At 38.0% G+C, this 12,965-nt stretch overlaps 1 protein-coding gene across 1 annotated transcript in view; it reads right to left on the bottom strand.

The window, feature by feature from the left end:
* Positions 1-12,965, bottom strand: part of CCDC178 (coiled-coil domain containing 178) — a 410,587-nt gene that overhangs the window by 124,958 nt on the left and 272,664 nt on the right. Inside the window, exon 19 of the mRNA XM_024984506.2 lies at positions 3,684-3,833. Within this exon, the coding sequence (XP_024840274.1) occupies positions 3,684-3,833 (150 nt within the window). The remainder of the gene's footprint in view (positions 1-3,683; positions 3,834-12,965) is intronic.

The following is a 12,965-nucleotide window of genomic DNA, read 5'->3' as shown; positions in this document are numbered from 1 at the left end:
TGATTCATGTGCCTATGTGATTCCTTCACAAGCTCAGGTCACATTAAGATGATGCTCCAAACTGAGCACATCCATAGCAGTTACTCATTATTTCTCAGCTATTGGTCCACTAAAACCTTGGGAAAATATCACAGCAGATGTTCATCCATAGTCTCTTGGAGATGATACTTGAACCTAAGTTAAGGCAACCGTGTCCTGGACCAAATTTTCTTTAATCAACTTTATATATGTTAAACCCCTGAGTCACTCTTTCCCTAAGATTCCTCATTATCAAAACAATCTTCTAAAGAGATGTGTATATTTCTAAAGGCACTCCTAGTTTTACAGTTTAAGAGTCATGAAACATATCTATAATCCTAATGAAAATTAAATAGCTTCTAATTAAGTAGGTAGTCCTTTCCCCACCAGAAAATCATCACTGAAAAAGTAGCTTCAATGAGATGAAATTACAAAAATAATTAGTGAATCAAATAATGTTTCAGTTGGATACTAGAGACATAATCCATAAGTTATATGGTTTTTACATGCTTTTAACCCAACATATTGGGTTTTGTTTAGCAATGCTATAGTAGAGCTATGAAATGGTTGGAAGTAGGAAAATTCTGAGTTTGATTCCCATCTCAGTCAGTCTTCCTCTACTCGAGTGACCATGCAACACATTCAAAACTCAGTTCCATACTTACATAGGAGATGATGAAAATCATAATAACAGAAAACTTTCCAGGATGACTGGGGGGTATTTCAGAGAGAATGTTTGAAAATTGTATGGCACATATTCCTGGTTCACATAAGTGCCTGTTAAGAATTGACTGATTCTATAATAATTTGTATTCCTTTAGTATTAAAGCACTGAGAACCAGAGAAGTCCAAAAGTTTAAGCTTTATAAGTCATTTATAAAAGAATTGAAGTATATTATACATCAGTTTTGGAAGAGATCTTATTTTCAGCCAACAAAACCATCAATGTTTGCATGCTTGCTTAGCTTACTTTTTGTAGGCCTGAAGAGCTCAAGATAGCACTTGAAACAAACCCACAGTGATTTGATCAACATATCCATGGCTTTTGTTTAGAAAAAGAAAATATGAAAAATATATTTGAAAGCTTTCAACACAGAAATACAAGCTGTTTTTCAATGATTTCCCCTCCATTCCTCCTTAGTGTTATTTTAAATTTTGAGATCTGAGAAGTTTTAGAATAGATTCTATTCTATAATTACCTATGAATGGGGCTAATAAGAATTTTTCATAATTGTTTTTGTTTGTTTCTGATTTTTAAAGCATAAAATATCCATCACTGCAAATTTTAAACATACAGGAAAGTATCAAGAAACATGCAAAACAAGCAGACATAATTCTATCACCAAAAGTAAAACTATAATATTACGAAATTTGAGTCTACTGCATATAAAATGTTGTTAAGGATGGGGTCATATTTCATATTTTTTAATATTTAATTTTTTTACTCTTCCATTAAGCTTTCGTTGCTACTCTTGTTCTAAAAGTACTGAGAAGTTGAACAGTGTATAATCATCTGTATATAAAAAATATTCCCTAAGAAGTATGATAATTAAAATATAATTATTTACTCTGCCAAAAGGAATGTATGTTCAGAAGCAATGAAATTATTCTAAAGCAGGAGAAAGACACAAAGAATTCCATTTTATCTAACAGGAAATTCAACAAGGGAATCACAGGTTGAGCAGTGCTTTTGTGTACCCAAAACTAAACTGGTCAAGGGAAATGCTTCAATATCAAGAAAATGGACCAAAATATTAAAGGGTTTTCTCAGTTTTGATGGCCAAATTCCATCCTGTAAGCAGTGCATTAGACGCTAATGACATACGATTTCTCACTGACAGATTTAACAGCATCAATAAGGCCTCTCTGTCCATTGCAGCAAATTGATCCTACATGACACCGACAAGGGCAGCCTGCACTTAATGACCTCCATCGCTGAAGGATGGAAATGAAAAATGATTGGAAGTACAAATAAATCTCTGAAAGTTTCCCTGAAACAGGTGAGCTAAAAGTGATTCGTTTGAGGGATCATCAGAAACATAAACCCAGTCTCCTAGCATGCCCCACTGTCTGTCATCCAAGAGTCTCACTCCTTGGATCCTGAATTGATGTGCTTTAATTCCAAAAATGACATCAAGACAAGTTGGTTCTTACTATGTAAATACTATGTAAGGGATCTCTCTTAAATGCATGTTCTTCGCTATTCATGCAGGTATCTAATTTATTTGTCATTTGCTACCAAAGGATTCTACACAAACTGGTAAAAACATACACAGGATTTATTTTTGTTTTCCTTCTGGCTAGAAAAGGAAATACAGTACTAACCTCGATATCTTTTTTATACTCATCAATCATCAGCAACAAAACATGTTTAAATAACAATGTCTAACGCATGAAGCGGCTGGACAAACGCTCCATGGAGAGACAGATATTCTTTCTATGAATCCGGCACAATGATTTGAGGAAGATTTTAGCATATAATTGTGTTCTCAATTCTTTCCCAAACACATTTGTTTCTTGATCTACCTTCATCTTAATAATACTTCAATACAAATTTTTAACAGAAGAAGACACACCCTCTCTCCCAATATATTTGGAAGCTTTAACTCAAATGAGAGTAGATGGATAGGAAATAAAGCGTGTTTATAAACAGCATAGCAGATGAATGTAATGTTAATAGTCACTCACAGTTGTGTGTGTATGTGTGTGTGTTGGTCTCTCAGTCATGTCTGACTCTTTGTGACCCCATATGGACTGTAGCCCACCAGGCATCTCTGTCCATGGGAATTCTCCAGGCAAGAATACTGGAGTGGGTTGCCATTTCCTTCTCCAGAGGGTCTTCCTGACCCAGGGATCAAACCTATGTCTCTTGCATCTCCTGCATTAGCAGGCGGATTTTTTACCACTGTGCCACCAGAGGAGCCCCACTGCTGGTTTTTATAGGTAGGTGAATTGTTAGAAATTAATCATGCCTCTAGTTTCTGAAATATAAATTCTGGGAATACACAAAGACTCAAAGGAAAATAACTTCTTCTGAAGAGAAACTGGAGAAGAATATAGAGGAAGCAGCTGTATCTTGACACTTTAATAAAGAACAGAGCTTTCTCTTTACTTTTGGATTTGTGGCATATTACGTGTTTTACTTTTTTGTTTTTAGTATTATGGAAGGTTTTACAAAATGCATTAGAATTTATGATGATTTCCAATAACCTGAGATGTCAACTATTTCTTCAAGTTCCTAATTAAGCCTCATATTTAATAAGAAAATGGAAATCAAAATACGGAGCTCATAAATCATGAGGGAGAATTAGAGGTATATCATGAAAAGTTATCTACAGAGAGAATTGAAATTTGAAGTGTATGATAATATACTTAAATTTATGAACTATAAATATTTGGTACTTCAGGCCGTAATATTTAAAAGTAAATTAGTATGAAATAGTAGAATATAAGTATGCTTTTTCATTTCTCAAATAGCCTTTCAAACTTCAACTTCAAAATATTGATAAAATATACAAGAAAACTTTAAAAAAGAAAATGTGCCATTTGGTGGCATATAAAGAACCACCCTAAGACTGGCGACCTCATGACTGACTGTCTACTGTTACTTTTTGTGGTACATATGTCAAGTAAATCATTATAATAGAAAAATGAGTAAAACCTACCTGTTTCTTATCTCTAATTGAACCATCAAATGATAGTTGTCTTTCAAACCGGCTGAAATAATTGTCCTTTACTGTTAAGAATATATTCTGTAATCTCTGATACTCTTGAGCTAAACGTAGATTTTCTTCCAGTGAGTCGTCTTGTATTTTCTAGAAGATAAATATGCACATGTACTTAATTAAATCATTTAAAATTATGTTTGTATTTTTACATCATTTGAACTATCTGAAAGTACTACTTATATATAAAAGTCAGTTTTCATTCCAATCCCAAAGAAAGGGCAATGCCAAAGAATGCTCAAACTACCACACAATTGCACTCATCTCGCATGCTAGCAAAGTAATGCTCAAAATTCCTCAAGCCAAGCTTCAACAGTACATGAACCATGAACTTCCAGATGTTCAAGCTGGATTTAGTAAAGGCAGAGGAACCAGAGATCAAATTGCCAACATCCATTGGATCACTGAAAAAGCGAGAGAGTTCCAGGAAAACATCTACTTCTGCTTTATTGACTGCGCCACAGCATTTGATTGTGTGGATCACAACAAACTGTGGAAAATTCTTCAGGAGATGGGAATACCAGACCACCTTACTTGCCTCCTGAGAAACCTATATGCAGGTCAGGAAGCAACAGTTAGAACTGGACATGGAACAACAGACTGGTTCCAAATAGGAAAAGGAGTACGTCAAGGCTGTATATTGTCACCCTGCTTATTTAACTTCTATGCGGAGTACATCATGGGAAATGCTGGGCTAGAAGAAGCACAAGCTGGAATCAAGATTGCCTGGAGAAATATTAATAACCTCAGATATGCAGATGACACCACCCTTATGGCAGAAAGTGAAGAGGGACTAAAAAGCCTCTTGATGAAAGTGAAAGAGGAGAGTGAAAATGTTGGCTTAAAGCTCAACATTCAGAAAACTAAGATCATGGCATCTGGTCCCATCACTTCATGGCAAATAGATGGGGAAACAGTGGAAACAGTGTCAGACTTTATTTTTTTGGGCTCCAAAATCACTGCAGGTGGAAATTGCAGCTATGAAATTAAAAGACATTACTCCTTGGAAGGAAAGTTATAACCAACCTAGATAGCATATACAAAAGCAGAGACATTACTTTGACAACAAAGGTTCGTCTAGTCAAGGCTATGGTTTTTCCAGTGGTCATGTATGGATGTGAGAGTTGGACTGTGAAGAAAGCTGAGCACTGAAGAATTGGTGCTTTTGAACTGTGGTGTTGGAGAAGACTCTTGAGAGTCCCTTGGACTGCAGGGAGATCCAACCAGTCCATTCTAAAGGAGATCAGTTCTGGGTGTTCATTGGAAGGTCTGATGCTGAAGCTGAAACTCCAGTACTTTGGTCACCTCATGCAAAGCGTTGACTCATTGGAAAAGACTCTGATGCTGGGAGGGATTGGGGGCAGGAGGAGATGGGGATGACAGAGGATGAGATGGCTGGATGGCATCACCGATTTGATGGACATGAGTCTGAGTTGACTCTGAGAGTCGGTGATGGACAGGGAGGCCTGGCATGCTGTGATTCATGGGGTCGCAAAGAGTCGGACATTATGGAGTGACCGAACTAAACTGGATATGTTGTAGAAAAATAAAACCAAAAACATGCTTCCCATGACACTAACATCCTCCTTGGCTGTTAGTAGTTTTCTTTCTTGATGCAGATGGGTTTGTGTTAAACACTGATTCATCAGAGGCTATATGATTTTGTTTCTCTCTTTCCCAGACCTCCATCCACAATGCCTTGGGAAGGATCTAGTCCTAAGGCTTCACCCAGCATTCTAGGAAACTTCCTCCAGTATTCCCTTCTCTTTTCCTTTTCTCAAGTCCTGGGGCTCAAGTAGAGAGAAGACATTTAGAAGGTTAGAATCCTATTTGCAAGAGGTTCAAAATGGTGGCACAAACAGAAAACATTCAAAACACAGAGAAGTGAAGAGTTAAAATAGATGAGGAGCAAGGAATGCAGTGTTTGGAGCACCCACAGAAAGTCATTATTTGTTACTAGTATACCAGAATCCACCTGCAATGCAGGATACCTGGGTTCGATCCTTGGGTTGGGAAAATCCCCTGGAGGAGGGCATGGTAATCCACTCCAGTATTCTTGTCTGGAGAATCCCCATGGACAGAGGAGTCTGGCAGGCTACAGTCCATGGGGTCACAAAGAGCTGGACACAACTGAGTGACAAAGCACATACCTTCAGTTCAGTTCAGTCGCTCAGTCGTGTCCGACTCTTTGCAACCCTGTGAACTGCAGCATGCTAGGCCTCCCTGTCCATCACCAACTCCCAGAGTTCACCCAAACTCACATCCATCAAGTCGGTGATGCCATCCAGCCATCTCATCCTCTGTTGTCCCCTTCTCCTCCTGCCCCCAATCTCTCCCAGCATCAGAGACCTTTCCAATGAGTCAACTCTTCGCATGAGGTGGCCAACGTATTGGAGTTTCAGCTTTAGCATCAGTCCTTCCAAAGAACACCCAGGGCTGATCTCCTTCAGAATGGACTAATTGGATCTCCTTGCAGTCCAAGGGACTCTCAAGAGTCTTCTCCAACACAACAGTTGAAAAGCATCAATTCTTTGGTGCTCAGCTTTCTTTACAGTCCAGCTCTCACATCCATACATGACTACTGGAAAAACCATAGCCTTGACAAGACGGACCTTTGTTGGCAAAGTAATGTCTCTGCTTTTCAATATGCTATCTAGGTTGGTCATAACTTTCCCTCCAAGGAGTAAGCGTCTTTTAATTTCATGGCTTCAATCTCCGTCTGCAGTGATTTTGGAGCCCCCAAAAATAAAGTCTGACACTGTTTCCCCATCTATTTCCCATGAGGTGATGGGACCAGATGCCATGATCTTAGTTTTCTGAATGTTGAGTTTTAAGCCAACTTTTTCACTCCCCTCTTTCACTTTCATCAAGAGGCTCTTTAGTCCCTCTTCACTTTCTGCCCTAAGGGTGGTGTCATCTACATATCTGAGGTTACTGATATTTCTCCCAGCAATCTTAATTCCAGCTCGTGCTTCTTCTAGCCCAGCGTTTCTCATGATATACTCTGCATAGAAGTTAAATAAGCAGGGTGACAAAATACAGCCTTGACGTACTCCTTTTCCTATTTGGAACCAGTCTGTTGTTCCATGTCCAGCTCTAACTATTGCTTCCTGACCTGCATATAGGTTTCTCAAGATGCAGGTCAGGTATTCTTAGCTATGTGAAAACCTAAACCTGCTTCTGTGAGCAGTCAAGAACTACATAACACTCCCCATGACTAAATAAATATATGTCAAATCTAATACAGACCTGTCAGTATGTACCTTTTGCCAATATTACCCACTGGCAAATTAAGCTCTGTCTATCATTATAAATTAGATGTATGACTCAGTTTATTTGCTGATTTCTAACAGAAAATTTTCTTTGGCTGCTTCAAAAATATGTGGAATATATCAACAGCCTTAAGTATTTTCAAACCTGCAAATCTAGTAAATCATCTCATGAAAATTTATCCTAATCAAAAAACTTAATCTGTCGCAACCTTATTTATAACAGTAAAAAGTTTTCAAAACATATAAATGCAGATTAATCATGATGATGATAATGATGATTAAGTAACTAGATATAAAAATAACCATTGTGAAGCAATTAAAAATGTCTCTTTAGGAAAACTGCTATCCCATCAAACCTTTAGTATAAGTTGTTAAAAAAATATATTGCAGGATGGAAATGTGCACAGAGGAAATGTAATTCAGCAGAAAATTGCCTGTACAAATATTTCTATATTTATACACTAGAAGATTTATTAAGGTCAACAAACATATTTCTCATGAAAGCTTGGTATCCATATTGATCCCTAATGATTAATGCTATGTCATAGGTGTTCTTCAAAAAGCCAAAATGATGAACTGAGAGCAATTTTAAGTGTTCTTGTCCTAATTCTGGAACAGTAATTTGAAACTTTAGACACTTCAATATAATAGACTTGCTTAAAATCACAAAATTATCCTTTGACAGGAGGACAAAGTGTCTACGGATATTTTTCTTCAATGAAGGTGCCTTTGAAAAGGTGGTTATAATTCTTTTTGATATCTTAACACTAATACTGAAATCTAATCCTCAAATGGTTAACTTGGAACTTTGATACATGTTCTACTGGAGGCATGAGCAGTAATCATTTTGAGGTTTTTGTTTATTTGTTGTTTGATTTAACATAAGTACAATTCTGATGCCTGAGATAGTGTATCTTTCAAACACATTTCCTTCAAGATCCAAATGGATATTATAAATGTTGAATATAGAGGAGTCCTACAAAAGTTGTAGGATTTCTTTTAAACTTATTTAATGGCACTTAATTGGGGATGTATTTGTTACTTTATGCTTTCATTGTGTAATGTACAGTTTTATTTTCAAATGCATATACTTTCAATTCCTATATGACAGTTCTCATTGTTTTATATGCCATGACTAGAGTAGATACTGAAAAATCAAATTGTATAGTTCTGCCAATGAATCTTCAAAACATTGTTACATCAGTCATGATATTTTACATTATCATTTTCCAGTAATGAATTTACCAATTCACTGACTATTCCTGAAAGTCCGTGACCTTCAGATGTGCAATGAAGTTTAAGTTTTTTAATTTTAAATAATGATATTCTGCTGACACTGAAAATGTTTTTATGTTTAACTGTGGTTCCACCTCACAACTCTGACTGGCTGAATATTAATCAATAGTATTATAACATGCAAATGAAACAAAGCGGGAATGATAATTATTGGTGGGTATATGTCCAGGAGAAATAATGCTACCACCACTGGAGTTGAACAACTAGTAGTAGAAGATATTAAATAAGGGCACGAAAGCTGGAGTCGGCAATATAATAAAAGGGTAAGAAGGAAGGAGGAACTAATAACAGAAGTAGATGAGTTTTACATGCTTTTAAATTCAGATTCAGCTAAATCTTATCAGTTAAGCTTTTCTACATAAGGTTTTTACAAAATGCACACTTAAAAAATTGTTTCTAAATCCATTAAAGAAAAATTTGATTGCAATCTTTATAGGTTAAAATGACTGAACTCTGAGTTGATTTACAATATTATTTTATTCCTTTATTGATTTATTTACTTTTTTTCATTCAGTTGCTTATTTCAAAGTTTTAATTTAGTAACTATTGTATGCTGAGCTCTACGATGTAATGGTGAACCTCAAGAATTTGAGGTCTTACAGGAAAGCTTTGTACTTAAAATCACAGAAATATATAATTTGAATACAGAATTTATAAACTTTTGCGTTCTTTGTGTTTTCTGTATGTGTTAAACTTGCCCAGGTGTCTAAATAAATATAACACTTTCTCAAAGCCAGATTTATTGGTATTTATTCAATTTACATTACTAGTGATCATTAATATAATGAAAAATTGAGAATACGGCTTGATAAAGAGAAGAGAGGATGAACATCTGTTAATAGTTTCCATGTTGTCTAGAATTTAGGAAGTAAAATACTTAGCTTGAAGAGGGTTTATTCTCTTTTATCTCAAATTACTTGTTAAACTTTGATGTTTGGGGGCAGATATTCAGCTTATTATCCCAACATTTTATTAGGAAATAAAGATTAGGTTTATAAAGCGTGAACAAAAATACTTATAAATTCCATGAGGAATGGCATTTTCATTTTGTTCACCCATAAGATATACTGTACAAAGCAGAGCTGACATTAGTGGATACCCAGGCTTCTATAGATGAATGCATGAATGAATACACAGAATAACAGGAAATACATGTATTTATCACTTTAGAACCACACATTTTATTGGCCCACTTCTAGGAATAACTAATTAGTTATTAGATGCTGTAACCATAATGAAGCACATTTATTTGTAGTATTTGATCCTATACCACTTGAGAGGTGAAGATTTTCAGCACTATTTGAAGATTATTGTAAGGATATACCACACTGTCCTTTATTGACTATGCCAAAGCCTTTGACTGTGTGTATCACAATAAACTGTTGAAAATTCTGAAAGAGATGGGACTACCAGACCACCTGACCTGCCTCTTGAGAAATTTGTATGCAGGTCAGGAAGCCACAGTTAGAGCTGGACATGGAACCACAGACTGGTTCCAAATAGGAAAAGGAGTACATCAAGGCTGTATATTGTCAACCTGTTTATTTAACTTATATGCAGAGTACATCATGAGAAATGCTGGACTGGAAGAAACACAAGCTGGAATCAAGATTGCCGGGAGAAATATCAATAACCTCAGATATGCAGATGACACCACCCTTATGGCAGAAAGTGAAGAGGAACTAAAAAGCCTCTTGATGAAAGTGAAAGTGGAGAGTGAAAAAGCTGGCTTAAAGCTCAACATTCAGAAAACTAAGATCATGGCATCCGGTCCCATCACTTCATGGCAAATAGATGGGGAAACAGTGGAAACAGTGTCAGACTTTATTTTTCTGGGCTCCAAAATCACTGCAGATGGTGACTGCAGCCATGAAATTAAAAGACGCTTACTCCTTGGAAGGAAAGTTACGACCAACCTAGATAGCATATTCAAAACCAGAGACATTACTTTGCCAACAAAGGTCCGTCTAGTCAAGGCTATGGTCTTTCCTGTGGTCATGTATGGTTGTGAGAGTTGGACTGTGAAGAAGGCTGAGCACAAAAGAATTGATGCTTTTGAACTGTGGTGTTGGAGAAGACTCTTGAGAGTCCCTTGGACTGCAAGGTGATTCAACCAGTCCATTTTGAAGGAGATCAGCCCTGGGATTTCTTTGAAGGAATGATGCTAAAGCTGAAACTCCAATACGTTGGCCACCTCATGCGAAGAGTTGACTCATTGGAAAAGACTCTGATGCTGGGAGGGATTAGGGGCAAGAGGAGAAGGGGACAACAGAGGATGAGATGGCTGGATGGCATCACTGACTCGATGGATGTGAGTCTGAGTGAACTCCGGGAGTTGGTGATGGACAGGGAGGCCTGGCGTTCTGTGATTCATGGGGTTGCAAAGAGTCGGACATGACTGAGCGACTGATCTGATCTGATCTCAAATATTCTAGAGAGATGTCTATGACCCAAATATTTGCATGGTACATGTATGTATAGAAAACCTGCATCACGTTTACAAACATTTTACTGTTATTAACATAGTCCTATTGTCTATGGCAAAATTTATCATGTCATTGATACCCTTGCTGCTGCTGCTGCTGCTGCTAAGTTGCTTCAGTAGTGTCTGACTCTGTTGACCCCATAGATGGCAGCCCACCAGGCTCCCCTGTCCCTTGGATTCTCCAGGCAAGAGCACTGGAGTGGGTTGCCATTTCCTTCTCCAGTGCATGAAACTGAAAAGTAAAAGTGAAGTCTCTCAGTCGTGTCTGACTCTTAGCGACCCCATGGACTGCAGCCTACCAGGCTCCTCTGTCCATGGGATTTTCCAGGCAAGAGTACTGGAGTGGGGTGCCATTGCCTTCTCCGATCCATACCCTTAGTTACTCTTAATTCAGGCCTTTGGATCCAGGTCACCAGGCAGAGGAAGGGGTTAGGTCCTTCTCTCAATTATGCATTCATTGTAAGAAAGTTGTCATCTTCTGACCAAATTTTAATTCTGTCTGATTCTAATGTGCTTATGTGTGGTGGACTCAGACGATATTTTCTGATGATCTGTTTGTCATCTCCTGGTTCTTGGTTGTTAATAGTTTTCTGAAGACAGCTCCTTATTTTTTTGCATCTTGCCATCACTCTGCTGGCTGCTGCTGCCATGTCTGTATCCTGACACAGACTGCACCACACTCACTTTTGTCCTGTGGTTGGAAAGAACCTGCCAGAACAACTAGAAAGCAAAAGTTGTATTGCTGATATTTTTGTTCAATGTTACTCTAGAGCAGCCTCACTTCTAGCTTTCATTCATTTATTCATTTGTTCTTTAAATCATTTGTTTCGCAAACCCAGGCAAGAATACTGGAGTGGGTAACAATTTCCTTCTTCAGGGGATCTTCCCAATCCAGGGATCGAGTCCAGGTCTCCTGCGTTGCAGGCAGATTCTCTATCATTTAAGCCACCAGGAAAGCCCTTTATCTTATAAGTCCAGCTCTCTAGCTACCTGAGGGTTAATGAGAAGGGTGGGATGTGACTCCCCCCATCACTTTTTAAAAAATAACTTTTACCAGGGATTACAGGCTAGAAAAGGCAGAGGAACCAGAGATCAAATTGCCAACATCCACTGGATCACTGAAAAAGCAAGAGAGTTCCAAAAAAATATCTATTTCTGTTTTATTGACTATGCCAAAGCCTTTGACTGTGTGGATCACATCAAACTGGAAAATTCTTTAAGAGATCAGAATACCAGACATCTGACCTGCCTCTTGAGAAACCTGTATGCAGGTCAGGAAGCAACAGTTAGAACTGGACATGGAACAACAGACTGGTTCCAAATAGGAAAAGGAATACGTCAAGGCTGTATATTGTCACCCTGCTTACTTAACTTATATGCAGAGTACATCATGAGAAACTCTGGGCTGGATGAAGCACAAGCTGGAATCAAGATTGCCAGGAGAAATATCAATAACCTCAGATATGCAGATGACACCAGCCTTATGGCAGAAAGTGAAGAAGAACTAAAGAGCCTCCTGATGAAAGTGAAAGAGGAGAGTGAAAAAGTTGGCTTAAAGCTCAACATTTAGAAAACTAAGATCATGGCATCTGGTCCCATCACTTCATGGCAAATAGATGGGGAAACAATGGAAACAGTGTTAGACTTTATTTTGGGGGGCTCCCAAATCACTGCAGATGGTGATTGCAGCCATGAAATTAAAAGATGCTTGCTCCTTGGAAGAAACGTTATGACCAGCCTAGACAGCATATTGAAAAGCAGAGACATTACTTTGCCGTTCAACAAAGGTCCATCTAGTCAAAGCTATGGTTCTTTCAGTAGTCATATGTGGATATGAGAGTTGGACTATAAAGAAGGTTGAGCACCGAAGAATTGACGCTTTTGAACTGTGGTGTTGGAGAAGACACTTGAGAGTCCCTCGGACTGCAAGGAGATCCAACCAGTCCATCCTAAAGGAAATCAGTCCTGAATATTAAGTGGAAGGACTGATGGTGAAGCCGAAACTCCGGTACTTGGGTCACCTGATGAGAAGAACTGACTCATTGGCAAAGACCCTGATGCTGGGAAAGATTGAAGGCAGGAGAAGAAGGGGACGACAGAGGGTGAGATGGTCGGATGGCATCACTGGTTCTATGGACATTAGTTTGCGCAAGCTCCAGGAGTTGGTAA

Source organism: Bos taurus, chromosome 24 (genome assembly GCF_002263795.3).
Source record: "Bos taurus isolate L1 Dominette 01449 registration number 42190680 breed Hereford chromosome 24, ARS-UCD2.0, whole genome shotgun sequence".
Taxonomy (NCBI): Eukaryota; Metazoa; Chordata; class Mammalia; order Artiodactyla; family Bovidae; genus Bos; species Bos taurus.
Note: the sequence above shows the minus strand (reverse complement) of the source record. Positions and strands in the feature narration are given on the sequence as shown.